The 16,313-nt window shown below is 38.4% G+C and overlaps 1 protein-coding gene across 2 annotated transcripts in view; it reads left to right on the top strand.

Moving 5' to 3' along the window:
• nup58 (nucleoporin 58) overlaps positions 1-16,047 on the top strand; it is a 76,234-nt gene extending 60,187 nt beyond the window's left edge. For both annotated transcript variants that reach the window (XM_067986035.1, XM_067986034.1), the window contains one exon: positions 15,895-16,047. In XM_067986035.1, coding sequence (XP_067842136.1) covers positions 15,895-15,908 — 14 coding nt within the window. In that variant the 3' untranslated portion in view covers positions 15,909-16,047. The remainder of the gene's footprint in view (positions 1-15,894) is intronic.
• Positions 16,048-16,313: the final 266 nt, after the last annotated feature.

The raw sequence follows: 16,313 nt of genomic DNA, 5'->3' as shown, positions 1-16,313 counted from the left end.
AAGAGTTACATCTCTTTCAATTGTTGTCATACAGCTGAAGAGCTAAGAAAATGCAATTTAATTTGTATCAAACTCAGTACAAGAATTTCCAAATGTATTATTATAAAGTGCCGGCTGTTTCTTCAGCTCTGTGTTAAGATGCTCCTTAAAACCTTCCTCTGTGACCAAGCTGTTGGTCACCTGTCATATTGTCGCCTTTGGCTCGGTATCAAATTTTGTCTTGATTACATTCTTGTGAAGCACCTTGAGAATTTTTTTACTGCATTGAAGGTGCTATATAAATACAAGTTGTTGGATACACAATTCGATGCAAAGGTGTAAAAGTGAAAAGTTTACTCCAACATGAATAGTAGGGACGTCAGAAATTTTCTACACATTAGTAAGCAGGCATATTTGCTTCAAGAAAACAATTACCTGACATACTGGCAAGAAAAATTCTCCAAAAACACTAGGCTGAGCTAAGATTGATCTTGAAGTGCCACACTGTCCTCAGACATCCCAGCCCTCCTGGAGCGTCAACTGTATTTACTGACAAAATTAACTAGGGAAGGCATCCACTGGAGCAGTGAAAGTAATTGACAGGTCTTGATTGAAAGCTTTAATTTCTAGTCTGGAATATGGTTTTCCACATAAACAACAAAGGAAACACATTAATGGTCAAGCAGTTAGCAAAACATTTTAGGGATGGGGGGAATTTTTAGGTATACAGAAAAGCCATTGACCATAATCAAACCCTGGGTGAACATGAGAAATAGGAGCAGGAGTAAGTCATATGGCCGCTCTGCCATTCAGTAAGATCATGGCTGATCATCTACCTCAACTCCACTTTCCCGCCCGATCCCCATATCCCTTGGTTCCCTTAGTGTCCAAAAATATATCGATCTTAGTCTTGAATATGCTCAACAACTGAGCATCCACAGCCCTGTGGACTAGAGAATTCCAAAGCCCATTCTACTCAATCTCTCCTCATTGGGGAACCCTCTCATCTCAGGAATCAGTCTAGTGATTAGAATCTAGTGAACCTTCATTGCACCGTATCTAAGGCAAGTATATCCTTCCTTATGTAAGGAGACCAAAATTGTACATAGTACTCCTGATGTGGTCTCACCAAAGCCCTATATAATTGCAGCAAGACCTCCTTACTTTACTCCAATCCCCTTGCAATAAAGGCTAACATACCATTTGCCTTCCTAATTGCTTGCTAGAGCTGCATGTTAACTTTTTGTGATTTGTGTACAAGGACACCAAAACCCCTCTGAATACCAACATTTCTTAGTCTCTCACCTTTTAAAAAATATTCTGCTTTTCTATTTTTCTTACCAAAGTGGGTAATTTCACATTTCCCCACATTATACTCCATCTACCACCTTCTCACCTACTCACTTAACCTGTCTATATCCCTTTGCAGCATCTTTGAATCCTCACAGCTTACTTTCCCACGTAGCTTTGTATCGACAGCAAACTTGGATACATTACACTCTGTCCCCTTATCTATGTCATTGTAAACAGATGATCTTTGTACCAACCCAAAAATGATCCCTTTATTCCTACTCTCTGTTTTCTGTCCGTTAACCAATCCTCTATCCATGCTAATATATTACCCCCAATTCCATGAGCCCTAATCTTGTATAACAACCTCTTGTGTGGCACCTTATCGAATGCCTTTTGATCATCTAAATATACTACATCCACTGGTTTTCCCCCTCTCTTCCCTCCTAGTTACATCCTCAAAAAACTCTTAATAGATTTGTCAAAAACAATTTCCCTTTCAGTGTTGATTCTGCTTAATTGTATTATGATTTTCTAAGTGCCGTGGTGGTGAGTTTTTAACAACTTTTTCCTAGTGTGGCAACATTATGGTCCTTTGCTGATGTGAAAAAAAGAACTGAGTTGAGGGTCTTGGGTGAGGCGTTTTATACCATATGGGTTTGGGAAACTGGCTTGCAAGTTTGCTTAAAGGGACATCATGCCATGGCTTTTTCCCATTTGCATGATAGTCTATTCCTTGTATTTGGAAGATGAGTAAATAAGGAAGAATTCATTATATTATCTTTTAAGTCAATGGATGCCCAAGTGATCCTAGAAAGGTTTATGCAGTGGAAGGTTAAGGGAATAAACATGAATCATCTTGGATGGATGGATTTGGAGGAGAAGGAAAAGTTTATTTCCAAGTCTGTTTCATAAACCTGTAATTCCATGAATGTTGTTCTAAGCAGTTGGAGATGAAAAACAATTATTCAAAACTCACCTTTGTGGTTTAGCACAAAAATTTAACATTTCTGAAACAATATTTCTATTGGTATATATTTGTATGTTGAATAATAAATAAAAGGAAATATGAAAGATTTGTACTTTTCTCAATGTAACTAAATGTTGAACTTGCCAAAGTGAAACTAATTGATTTTGCCAAATGCCTGTATGTAACATTATATCCTGTTAATTATTAAATGCCAACAGTCTTTTCAGGGTAGAAAAAACTAAGGACCATTGATGATGACTATTAGCACATCAATGTTAAATGCCAATTCTAATCATTGGAAGAAACCACCAAGATGTAAATGATGCTACTTTCTACAAGCTACAGATTTCAGGTCCCCTAACATGAATAATGATGCTTCCTTGGCACTTCATAATAGTGTTATTACTGGGGGGAAAAAAATCTAGTTCTGCCAGGTGACTTGTGGGAGAAGTATCCTAGGATACAGCAGTGTCCTCATAGAAGACCAACTTGGGAAAGAAGAGGACAATTATGAAGGATCTAAACAAAAGCAGGAAGGATTGAACTCTTCAGTCATCAGTGCTATCTAAGGTGAACACGAGCAGCATTTGTCCCTATCAACCAATGCAATAGCTTAATGAATGATATAATGATTCTTACTGATCTTAGGGCAATCAGGAAGGAGTGCCAGGAGGAGTTTGGAAATATGAAAAAGGAATCATCCTGAGCTTTTAAACACTTAACAGTTGGCTCAAAACCAACTGATGTAGACTCCAAGGGGATGGTCAAGCATGCCCCTTGCCCCCCAAGTTGTGAAATAGTCCACAGCACAGGTTGAGTAATATCAGTGCCGGCATAATTTAAAATGCATTCTTCTTTAAGTTTGATGGCAAGACAGATATGAAACTGCTACTGATCAGTTTTTTTTCCCTCTTTCAATTTAATTTGGGTTACTTTTATTATAGAGGGAAAAATTTGATAGAATAACAACCAAGCAGCGTTCTGACTTGAGTTCTGCTATTTTAACAAAGGGTTTAACTCAATTATTTTAAATGGGTTAATGGCACCACTAAAATAGCACTCTACTGACTGAACACCAGACTTAACTTCACAATGCCATCTTTATAGTGGTGTTATTTCCTGGAGGAGGTAATCAAGGAAAATAATGAGATCAAGCAAGCCACGCCCACCTGTTCCCATTTATTTGCATCGGACAGGCTGAGGATAGGCGGCCTCACTGACTGCCGAGTTCCCCAGAGAAAAATTTTGGTGTGCTCTTCTTGGGGAGTAGGTTCAGCAAAACTGTTTGCTGCTCCATTTTCCTTCAATTACTGCCATTTGTGGTGGAATTTCCAAGGAACATCGACCCCACTGCATCCTGTTATATCATTATCATAATTGCAGTTCCAACATTTAATCAATTTTAATTATATTTTAAAATAATCATACTTGAAGACTTTGTTTACAATAAAATACTTTTCTGATGTTCCTGAAGTAGAATGTTTTATTACCTGCATTTGTCTTGGCCCTGTGTTGTCCTTACATTTTATACATTGTAACTGGGTCCATTGCCTTGTCTGCATTTAGTTTTACTTTTTTGATACCTCTAAGATTTGTGTCTGCTTTTTGCTTTTTTTCTATCATTCAATAAAATATTGTTAACTTGTGCTTCAGAGTGCATTGTGACATCTCCCCATTTAATTTGGTACTGTTCAGTGACACCTGTCATGCCAAAGTGTTGTATATATGTATGTAAGCCTGGGACTGTTAATAATAGATTGAGGAAAGTAAAGGTCAAGTTGTTGCTGCTGGTGGCACTATTGGTGATATCTAATTACAGAGCATCAGTGGCATTTCATTCTGTGCCCTTTCCTATATGTTTCAGCTGTTCTTGTTTTGCATGTAAATATTTTAATGCAGATTTGTAGTGTTGAGGATTGGAGGTTGTATGTTTGAATGGCTCAAGAAAGGATTATTTTTAATTTGCCTACATGATTTTTTTAAATAACAGTTTCATCTGTTTACATTTAAGTATTTCAAGGTTGGTATAGTGTTTTTCTAAGCTTAGTGGAGTTTTAATTACCTTTTTAATGAAATCTGAATGGAAAAGACAAACAGTTGGAGTGCCTGGTTACATGGTACACTATACGGCTGTCAAAAATAGTCCCATGAGAAGGAGCTTTTATAAATATGTTGAAATAATTAATTGCTTAGTCGTCTTTTCTCTGACTATCTCCCTTTTCTAGCCATTCAGAATGCCGTAGCCTGCATCTTCATCCACACCAGTCCTGACCTCTCATCATCTCTGTCCTTTCTAAGCTTTACTAGCACCCCAGCGAATTGTCCTCCCTTTTAATTCCCTCAATAGTCTCGCCCTGCCCTAGCTAAGTGATTTCAAGCTGTGTGTCCTACAAGCACCCTTTGCCCCTCTGACACTGGTTTGCTACTTGTTCCCATTCCCTCCACTCCACCATTGGTGGCTGCTCTTTCAGCCACTATGCCTGCCCTCTGGAACTCCCCTCTTAAATTCCTTTGCCTTGCCAACTTCCTACCTGCTTTCAAAAGTCTCCTCAAAGCTCTTCTCTTTGACCGTGCCTTCGGTTCCCTCCACCCCAACATTTCTATTTTCCTTTCTTCCCTCCCACTCAACATCCATTGTTTTTCCTGTTGTAAAGTACGTTGAGACATCTTTCTCCACTTGTGGACCAATATAGAAATGTGTTTCTCAGGAAACCTCAAAATTATTTCACTTCTACAGTAATAATCCCAGATCTGTTCTAAACTGCCAAATTAAAGTTTTTTTTCTTGATGAATTTTCATTGGATTCCCACAATGGTGACACTGTGTAGAGGCACATCTTGCTGACGTTTTTAGGATTGGCTTATTATGTTCGTGATTATGAAACTACATTTGGATTTGAAACTCCAACGGCTATCCCAGAATTTACTCTCCAAACTCTCTGAGAAAGACCATGGATGCTCTGTTTTCAAACAGACTTTATATTGAGATCACAAAAGTACCTTGAATCCAGGATTCAAACACTTGCGTCATACCATAAGAAGGTTTGGAGAGTTTTGCAGCTCAGCTGCTGATAATATGACACACCAGACCATTGGCCTTCTGTTGACTCAAGCTCAACAACACAGTAGGAGAAAGGCTAGTAAACTTGGTAAATCAGAATGAATATAATACATAAGGGAGAGGGATAATTGTGAAATTCATTCCCAAAATAAAATGATTATAGGCTTCTTCCTTTACATATGATTTTCTCCCCTCCCCTTTATATATTTTTTTCCTCCTTGTTCTCCATGAAGCAATAGAGATCTGCTAATGCCACTCTGAACTAGCCTCTGTTCAGCACTTTCCTAGATCTTGGAGTTGAAGATTAGAAGCTTGTCATTTCAAAAATAACAGGAAAAAAGCCTTTATTTCACCACTCTTCTTACATGCTTCTTATAACTGATATATTTCAGGTCAGGCCACAAAGTCATGGTTAATGTCTACATCAGAACATTAGGATTGATAACAGCAACAATTATTTGGTCTTCTCGTGTTGAGCACTGTCCCTACCCAAGAGGACCAGATCCCAGGACGCCTCCAAAGCCAATACATTGCTTTCCCTTCAATTTTCCTTCCCTCGCTAAGTGAAAACACCTAACATCTACTTGGCACTTCACTACAGCAGCAAACTGAGATTGCCATCTTACCTTCATACCACACTTGTTTTGCTACTATTAATAACTGGAAAAATGGAAAAGAAAATACAATATCTATGTCTTGACCTAGCATATTCATTTTGAAAAGGAATTAAAATCCTGTGTTTTCAGTAACAGCATTATAATAACTAATGAAAAGACCTGTATATTTTAACTGCTAAATGTAGCTTTGGGTATTAACTACAGTAACGTTAGCTGTTAGTAAGTGTCAGCCTTGGCTCAGTGCTAGCACTCTTGCCTCTAAACCAGACGGTTGTGAGTTCAAGTTCTACTCCTGAATTTGAGTACTTAATGTAGGCTGACACTTCAGTGCAGTACTGAGGAAGTATTGGTTTATCAGAAGGGCTGCCTTTTGGATAGGACATTAAACCAAGGCCCTATCTACCTGCTCAGATGGACATAAAAGATCCCATTGAACTACTCTAAAAGTAGGGTCGTTCTCCTGGTGTCTGGCCAACACTTATCCCTCAATAAACATTACCAAAATCGATTAGCTGCTTATTCATCTCATTGCTGTTTGTGGGACCTAGTGCTGTGCAGTGACTAAAAAATAATTCATTGGCTGTAAAGTGCTTTGGGACATCCTAAGGACATGAAAAATGATATACAAATGCAAGCTCTTTCAGTAATTGAAATATCTACTTACATTATAAGATGCAACTACCAGGGACATATTTCTCTAGAAACCACTTGTGGTGTGAATTTAGTAAGTCATTTCATTAAGAATTGAGAGCCATAGTTCAGGTAATGCTTTAGTAAAGCATTTATCAAGACAAGAATGCTGCCTTAGTATGACAATTGGTCATTAAATTGTTTTGAAGTAGTACAAGCATACATTTATTTTTAAGTAATGGGAGTCGCTGTATGTCTGAAAGACACAATTTTCAAATACAATATATACTGAAAATGTTTTGTGCATACTAATACTAGTGCTAATGATGCATAACTATCATGATTTGTAACCAAATTATAGTAATTATGCAAATAATGCACCAATGCTTGTAAATGCATGAATGTATACTACCAGTTACCTTTTTTAATGCAGATTTGAAATGGGAATAACTAGTTTATTGCATTTTTGGCACAGATAAAGTTTTGAAGTATGACACAGTAGTCATTTGATAAAATTATCTTGCAACAATGTTTGCAAATGAAACGAACATTGAAAAACTAAATATTTTCAGGTCTCATATCTCACTTTGTTGAGCTGCCCCAGCCATTTCAAAATACTTTGCATTATAAAGGCACCATCTTTGAAGGTAATCCGTATGGTATACTAATAGTCCCAATGACTCCTGGGTCACTTGGCAATTGTAACACCAGGACATGGAGCTCTTGGCTTGGAAACCTGAGTCCAAACCCAGTTTTTATTTGCTTCATCTTCCACCAGGGGGCGAGCTTGTCACTTCCAGACTCAGACAAGTTGTTCGGAGTGGGGGGAAAAGCATTAACAGCCCCGTTCCTGCATTGCTCAAGCATGCTTCTAACAGAGGAATAACATTCATTGTTTTTGTGATAATGATTACAGGCTAGTACAGAAGTTTGGGTTAGGCGCTAAATTTTGATTGGAACTGGTAAGACAGAAAAATTGTAAAAGTTAAGTGAAAACATTTTTTTAAATTACAGTACTCTATTTGTCACAGAATCATAGAAGATTACGGCACAGAAGGAGGCCATTCGGCCCATCATGTCCGTGCCGGCCGAAAAAGAGTTATCCAGCTTAATCCCACTTTCCAGTACTTGGTCCGTAGCCTTGTAGGTTGTGGCACTTCAAGTGCACATCCAACTTCAGTTACGTGGATAGACTGGAGAAGCTGGGGTTGTTCTCCTTGGAACAGAGAAGGTTGCGAGGAGATTTGATGGAGGTATTCAAAATCATGAAGGGTCTAGACAGAGTAGATAAAGAGAAACTGTTCCCCTTGGCGGAAGGGTCAAGAACCAGAGGACATAGATTTAAGGAGATTGGCAAAAGAACCAAAGGTGACATGAGGAAAAACATTTTTACACAGCGAGTGGTTAGGATCTGGCATGCACTGCCCGAGGGGGTGGTGGAGGCAGATTCAATCATGGCCTTCAAAAGGGAACTGGATAAGTACTTGAAAGTAAAACATTTGCAGTGCTACGGGGATAGAGTGGGGGAGTGGGACTAGCTGGATTGCTCTTGCATACAGCTGGCGCGGACTCAATGGGCTGAATGGCTCCCTTCTGTGCTGTAACCTTTCTATGATTCAATGATTCTATAAGTACTTTTTAAATGAGGGTTGAGGGTTTCTGCCTCTACCACCCTTTCAGACAGTGAGTTCCAAACCCCTACCACCCTCTGGGTGAAAAAGATTCTCCTCAGCTCCCCTCTAATCCTTCTACCAATTACTTTAAATCTATGCCCCCTGGTCACTGACCCCTCTGCTAAGGGAAATAGGTCCTCCCTATCCACTCTATCTAGTCCTGTCATAATTTTATACACCTCAATTAAATCTCCCCTCAGCCTCCTTTGTTCCAGAGAGAACAGCCCCAGCCTATCCAATCTTTTCTCATTGCTAAAATTCTTCGGCCCTGGCAACATCCTCATAAATCTCCTCATTGCTTTTTGTGTGACCTTGCTGTGCGAAAATTAGTTGCTGCGTTTCCTTACATTACAGCAATGACTACAGTTCAAAAGTACTTAATTGGTTGCAAAGCACTTTGGTACGTCCATAGAATGCCAGGGTGCAATATTAACTGATCTAACTGTTTGGTTGCAAGATGGAGAGAGGCCAGGGAGAGGTCACTTTCAGCACTTCTCAACTATACCTCCTCCTCACAAGGAGTAACATTTATAGTGTATGTAAAGATTTCTGCATGCTGAACTATTCCACCCCCTGCCTGAAGAGGATAGTGTGGGGCTAACTTGAGAAAGGGTTGACAAAGGTAAGTTTCACAATTCAAAAATGAATTTTAGGAATATCTGCAAAATAGCTTACTGCAGTAGAATTATTTTCAATTAATTAATACTTGCATTTATATTGCGATGCTGAAATGTATCAAAGCATTTAGAACAATAGAATCATCAAACTTTACATAAGAACATAATAAGAGCAGGAGTAGGCCATATGGCCCCTCGAGCTTGCTCTGCCATTCAATAAGATCATGGCTGATCTTCTACCTCAACTCCACTTTCCTGCCCTATCTCCATATCCCTTGATTCCCTTAGTGTCCAAAAATCTATCAATCTCAATCTTGAGTATACTCAACGACTAAGTATCCACAGCTCTCAGCATAGAAGGAGACCTCTTGGCCCATCGCACCTGTGTTGCTCTCTGAAAGAGGTTATGAATTTAATCATATTCCCAAACCCATTCCCTATTCCCTCTCAAACTTTTCTTTTTCAACTAACTATCTATAATAGATCCTGCTTCCACTTCTGTTTCTAGAATATTATGAAGGCAAACTTGCTAGCACCAGCAATTAGATGAGTAATCAGTTAATTTGTTTTTTTGTTGATAATGATGGAGAGAGGAATGTTGGCCAGAACACCGGGCGAACGCTCTCTTCTGCTTCAACTAGTACCATAAAAAGATCTTTAATATCTACTTTAACCACTGAATCAAAGATGAGGGCCACGTTGGGCACGTCTTTCCCCCCTTTCTCTGGAGATTTGTACATCGTGTCCCTGCGGACACGGTCCATTTTTGATCTCCAGACAAAGTGGAAAACGGCTGGGGTGACTATCGCGGCGCAGGAGCGAGGTATGGGCCAGACCTGCGCCACGTATAGCAACACCGAGAGCACCTCGCACCTCTCGATCGTTTTTGCCCACGATCGAGAGGGATCGTCGATCCCACAGTCCCAGTTTCTGCTTGACCTTGGCAATACGCTCCTCCCAGTTTTTGGTGCACGCCCCGGCCCCCCCGAACCAGATCCCCAGCACCTTCAGGTAATCCGACCTGACAGTGAAGGGGACAAAGGATCGGTCGGTCCATTTCCCAAAGAACATGGCCTCGCTCTTGATACGATTTACTCTGGCCCCTGAGGCCAGTTCGAACTGGTCGCAGATGCTCATCAATCTGCGGATCGACAGCTGATCCGAGCAAAAGACGGTGACGTCGTCCATGTACAGGGAGGCCTTGACCTGAGTGCCTCCGCTGCCTAGGATCGTCACCCCTCTGTATTAGCCTGGATCATGAGCTCAAACACTGGAATGGTGCTCAAAACAGCAATCTACTAACCCAGAGACAAGAGAACTACCAATTGAATCACACTGACAATGATATCCCCATAAAAGAGTGGTTTTCAAACTTTTCAACTTGGGGGATCCCATGCAAAAATTGGCACATTATTAGGGACCCAGATCAAAAATTGAATCATTCCTCGGGACCCTGTCCAAATATTGACATATTCCTGGGATGTCTGAGCAAATAGTGACACTTTTCCAGGGATCCCTGTCCTTCCAAAAGAGGGTGCCAGCTACCCAAACCATTTTCATTAATGTACAGAAACAGAATTAATGTGCTAATAATGTTTAACGAGTTATGCGAGTTCAATCAATGACGGTAAAACAAGCAAAGTTCATTTATTTAAAGCGTTAATATTCAAATAAAATTAAGAACTTACAACCAAGCAAGCTTGCCCCGGGAAACAATGTCTTTTGAGTTACAATTCTTGAGCTCAGTCTTCCCGGGTATAATCCAAATTTTTGTCACAATATACTGCTTTAAATATCTTAGTTTCTTACACGTTTATCAAAATGCCCTTATATGGCATGTCCAGCCTAGCAGCATGACCTAATCATTCCTGGTTCACATGTAACTATACATTTCCGAGCTACAGTGTACATGATACAATGGTCCTTTGATATGAGTGAAGCTGACTCAGCCTTCAGTCATCCTGTTATCTACCATCCTACAAACTAAAGTAAGCAAGTTTCTCTTATCTTCCTTTTCCCTAGGTCACCAGATATTCTTTTATTAAGTTTTAGTACAAGTACCATACATGGACACTTTCAAGGTTCACAGAATGCAGGTGGAATCTGCCTTTTCAGAATGCTGATTAGACAGAGAATTGAGCCATCTGTCTACATTTGTGTGCTGCCTCTTTAGGATACTGGAGTCAGCATTCTACATTTTAACTTTTTTCCCCATATCTCCCAACAGTAAGTCAACAAGTATAGAAAAATGTAGAATATTATAATTTTGAAACCCTACTTGCTGTGTGCTGTATGCCTGGCCCAAATTGAAAGAACCTCGTGGACCCCAGAATATCCTCTTGTCGATCTCCAAAACCTTAGTACTGTATCTCCTTTGGATACTCTAGCTGAGATCAACTTATGAAATATTTTAAGGTACAACCGATGGCCTACCACTCTATGCCACAATCCATTAGTGAACTAAACTGCGTCACTACCAGGCTGTCAACGCTTTGCTTCTAAGGGTTGTGCCATGTTACAGAACCACTTCTAAAAATGCACACAAATTGAATAAACAGTGCATTCCCCACTTTCAAGCGAGATAAAGGAACCTGAATAATAATATTAAAAGATATAATGAGCATCTCTTATAACTCATGTAATGTGTCTCTACATGTACAATCTGTGGGGATTTCCCCAGCATGGGCCATATTCTGAAAAGGTTTATTTGCAACACCTGTATAATTTATGATTTTCTTGTGGGGGGGGGGGATTTAAATCAGAAAACTCAATGCAAAACCAAAAATGTAATTGCTGTTTCACCAGGTTTTTTCCTTGCCCAATGACATAACCTGGAAGTGATCCAAGAAAGAATCTCGATGTTCTTTGATTACTGTGTCAGCAATATGTTCAAATTTTATTCTGCCACATCTGAGTTGGAAGCTGATAGTTTCCGTTTAAAGGACTCAAATGATTATAAATTAAAGCGACCTCCAGCTAAATCTAACTTAAAAGTAACTAGTCCATAATTTTTCAATGGGGGTCTCACATTTTTGTGTATAGGGGATGTCTTATTTTTTGTGTATGGGGTCCTGCTTTTGGGGCCTCACATTTTATATATGCAGGGATCTCATTTTTGGGATCTCACCTTTTGCATTTACAGGGATCTCATTTTTGGGGGCTCACATTTTGTGTGCATGGAATGGGCGTTCACATTTTTGTGTATGACGGCTTGCATGATTGTGCAATCATATCCAGCCTACTTTATTGGTTCTCCATGTGTACAACCCCACCATAGTAGGCTTGCATCTTCCATGTAATAATATTTTTCTTACTTATGTCGGAATTGAAAAGAAAATTGAAGTTTAAAAAACAATCAGTGCACATACATGAGCATTGTGCCAGTGAAAAAAATGCTAAAAACGGCTAAGGGGAATTGTCATGTTTTAAGCAGTTGTAATTTGGAACTGAAGTCCATTAGATTTAGTGACCAGTGAGCTCCCGAACTCATGAGTTGCTTTGGGAGTTAGACCAAGTCTGAGGAGGGTCTAAGCCAACCCAGAGCCCATGAACACTGGCTGAGTCGGATCATTTCACAATCCATTATTTATCAAATTTACGTGCAAACCTGCTCTTCTTTTGGAGAACAATGTAAGGTTTTCCCAGTGAAATATGTCACAGCCAGTTTTCAAAAAATATCTTTGCTTAAAAAATGATTTCATTGCATTCTTACAGTCAGAAGCACTTTACTCTTCTGTACCCAGCTATGGATCAACTAGTAACAAAGGAATAATAAATTGTGATTTAGGTTTAGTGTCAAGCTCTTAAATTAAATTAATTTATTGTGATCTAAGTCAATTCTGTTATAAAGCAAAACTCTCTAACTTCTAATCTACTTTGGAGGCCTGGCACGGCATCACAATTGCTGGGAGCGCATGTTGGGAAAATCACAGCTGGCGGGGACACAATTTATCGAAATCCACTACTAGCCAGAGTAGTTTTGCATTGAAAATGCCGAAGCAAAAGCTTTTATGTCATAATTTTAAATACACAGATCAAACTGGAATGGTACGAGTACACTTTTATTTGAGTTTTATCTTATATTCAGTGCAAGTTACTGCAATATTCTACAACCATGGCTAAGAATCATATCCCTTTCAAAATACTGTGATACTATGAGCCAAAGCAACTATGCTGATGATGTTAAGTGGCTGATGTTAGGAGGAAGGAGGAAAGATCAAATAACAGTTCATTAGTGACGAGGCACTCAGTCGGTAAATCATTCAGCAGGGCTCAGTCCATGGTAGAGCTTGCATGATAGACATTTTGTGAGTTCTTCCAGATGAGGTCTCTGAGCCATTGATCTCGGCCATGTTGGTCTGTCAAATGTCTTCAGTGAAGAAGAGCTGATGAAACCTGTGGTGATGAACGGGTGAGTTCAGGTCTTAAACCCTGACAGCTTTTAAATTATTATTCAATCTGAGTGAGCCATTAATACAACAGTCAATTAATTGAATGGCATGTAATATCAATCGTATTGTGATTTACAAATCACAGTTACATGCACTAATATTGGATGCTTGTTATAAGCAGTAAAGTTAGGGGGAATAGACTAATTTGTTCTCATTTGAGAAAAACGTTGGGAATGTAACATCATTAAGACTTTTAGAATGCAAACTGATTGCAGGGCTAAAGGTACGAATGACCAAACAACCCAATATAAAAGTATATCCACAAAAAATAAATATATACTAGGTAGCCGCCCCCCGAAGATTAAAAAAAAACAAGTTATACCAAGATATCAAAGAAAATGTTGGGGGATAACTCTACAAAAAGTATAGGAAATTGCTAAAACAGGTTAAGAAAGATACAAGTATAAAAAAGGTCCAAGAGTTCAGGATGTTAAACATAATCCTGAAACAATCTTCAGGAAGATAAAAGGTTAGAGAAGTTAGAGTTCAAAAAGATGAACATGGTGTTGAATTTGAAAATAGATGAATTATTAATATCTGAAATGAATATTTTCTAGAGGTATTCACCAAGAGGATAATAGTAACTTGCTATCCAGTTTGAGGATTTTGATGTCAGTGTGACTGAGGTACTTGACGAGTGAAAGGGTCTTGAAATTAACACATCTCCTGGGTTAGATAACTTCTTTGAAGACACTACAGATAAAATGCACGGTATGATATAGTTTATTTAGACTTCCAGAAAGCTTTTGATAAAATTCTACATGAAAGACTTTTAATTAAACTAAAAGCCACAAGATTCCAGGTAGAATGTTGGATGGGATAGACGTTGGTTAAGAAATAAGAAAGAGAGCGCTCGTATAGCAACATAACTCAAAGTGGTGGCATTGAGCAGACCCTTTCACTGATCAAGTACCTCAGCCACACTGACATCAAAATCCTCAAACTGGATAGCAAGTTACTATTATCCTCTTGGTGAATACCTCTAGAAAATATTCGTTTCAGATATTCAAAGTGGTGGCATTGAGCAGAGCATACTAGACTCTACTGTGTTTGATTCTGGTTACCATATGACAAAAATATATATAGGCATTAGATATGATGCAGAGAAGAGTAACTAAACTGATCCAAACTGTAAACGGAATAAGATACAATAAAAGACTACAGAAGCTCAATGTGGAAAGAAGCCAGTTAAGAGGGAACCCCACTGAAATATTAAATAGTATGCATAAGATAAATACCAAATATTAAATTAACCCATGAGAGTAGCACTAAAGAACATAAAATTAAATTGGTGAAAATCAAATTTAAAACAAAGAACTTTACTCGAAGAATGGTGAATTTTTGGAATAATCTGCCAGGCTGGGTCATAGAGACAAAAACACTAAGGATTAGAAGAAATGACCCCCTCATCCAACACACACATATAGATATTTAAAGTAGATTCCCATCAAAAATAGTTGATATTATACTGATTAAAGTCTTTGAGATTTTGCTGGACATATAGCTGATATTGAGGACATATGAAGTTTATGGTGCCTTTAGACATTTGGGGATTTAACCTCCGCTATGTGCTATTTTTGTAATAAGTATGTTTACTCCTTTAATATAACACAAACAGGAATTTACGATGAACACGTTAACTGTACCCTAAAAAGAGCATACAGAAGAATTTTAAATCTTCAAACAAAACCAAATACTTTATAGACACTGTTATAACTATAAGAATTTGAAAATGTCATCTACAGAATGTCACAAATCAGGACTGACTAATGTAGATTGTGATGTTATACTGACATCCTAGAGTTTTTTACCACTTACCTTTGGTAGTCAAGAGTTTTTTTTTTCATTTTGGGAGCCTTACCAATCATTATTCAACTTCTTCAGGAAATGAAGTAAATGGGGGATGAATCTATGACAATAAAAATTGTACATGTTCTGTTGGAAGAAGAGTCCTTTTGGCTTTCATGTCTTTTTTTCCCTTTTGTAATTTCTTATGTTATTAATATATTGTAAAATAACCATCTGTTACATAATCCAGTCCACATTTACATAGTAACCATAGGTTATTGTTATGTCTACTGTAAAAGGCAGGGTACAAGGGAAATACATTATGATATTAATACTAAACAGTCTTTGTTAATTAATGACATTAAATAACTCCTTTATAAAAAGAAAATTGTCGTTTTTATTTTCAATATATAAACTTAAACCAAATCTAATTACACATTAGATGCAGTTAGTGTTTAATAACTACTTGATTCACTTTCCACATTGCTGGATGATGACAGCTTCACAAACATTAAAGTTTTCCTCAGCTTGTGAGATCAAGGCAATTCCAATTATGACATTGAGGCTGGTGTTGAAATACTCCAAGGTATGTGTTTTTTCAGCTTATGCACTCTCCCCTTTAAGGTATTGCTACAGGAAGAAATGGCAGGCATTGTGACCTAGTGACCGTGGAGGTCAGACATGCTCTGTAAATAAGCAAGAAACTAGTGTCTAGGGAACATGGAAGCCACAACTACTAGGGCTGTCCTGCTCTTGTGAGGTGTAGTGCCATTTTGTTGCGATTCAATGGTTCTGATGTCAAGTTCTCTGTCTTCATAGGAAAGATGAAATAACTCCCAGCAACAATATCAGGCAACAGCAGCAGATGACTTCTTTGACTTATCAGGCCTAATTCAGGTTTTCTTTTTCTATACGGATAGAGCTTTGTGCAACAAACTGTGGCTTTTGTGCTATCTCTGATAATTCCAAGTGTTCTCTGTGTACTCATTAAAGAACAGATATGTGCTTAACATCCAATTAATAATCATTTCTGTTCAGTTGCATATGAACAAGTTACATTGAGTCACGATATCAAATAAAACACTAATCGTCAACACAAATAATTTCAAATGACAACAGCATGATGATATGATGCTTCAACACGCACAGACTAGAATATAGGAATTGCTAGATGAAAAATGACTAAGGCCCATCTAGTTCGCCTTCTACCATCCTGGTAGTCGCATGATATACCGATA

Source organism: Heptranchias perlo, chromosome 6 (genome assembly GCF_035084215.1).
Source record: "Heptranchias perlo isolate sHepPer1 chromosome 6, sHepPer1.hap1, whole genome shotgun sequence".
Classification (NCBI taxonomy): domain Eukaryota; kingdom Metazoa; phylum Chordata; class Chondrichthyes; order Hexanchiformes; family Hexanchidae; genus Heptranchias; species Heptranchias perlo.
Note: the sequence above shows the minus strand (reverse complement) of the source record. Positions and strands in the feature narration are given on the sequence as shown.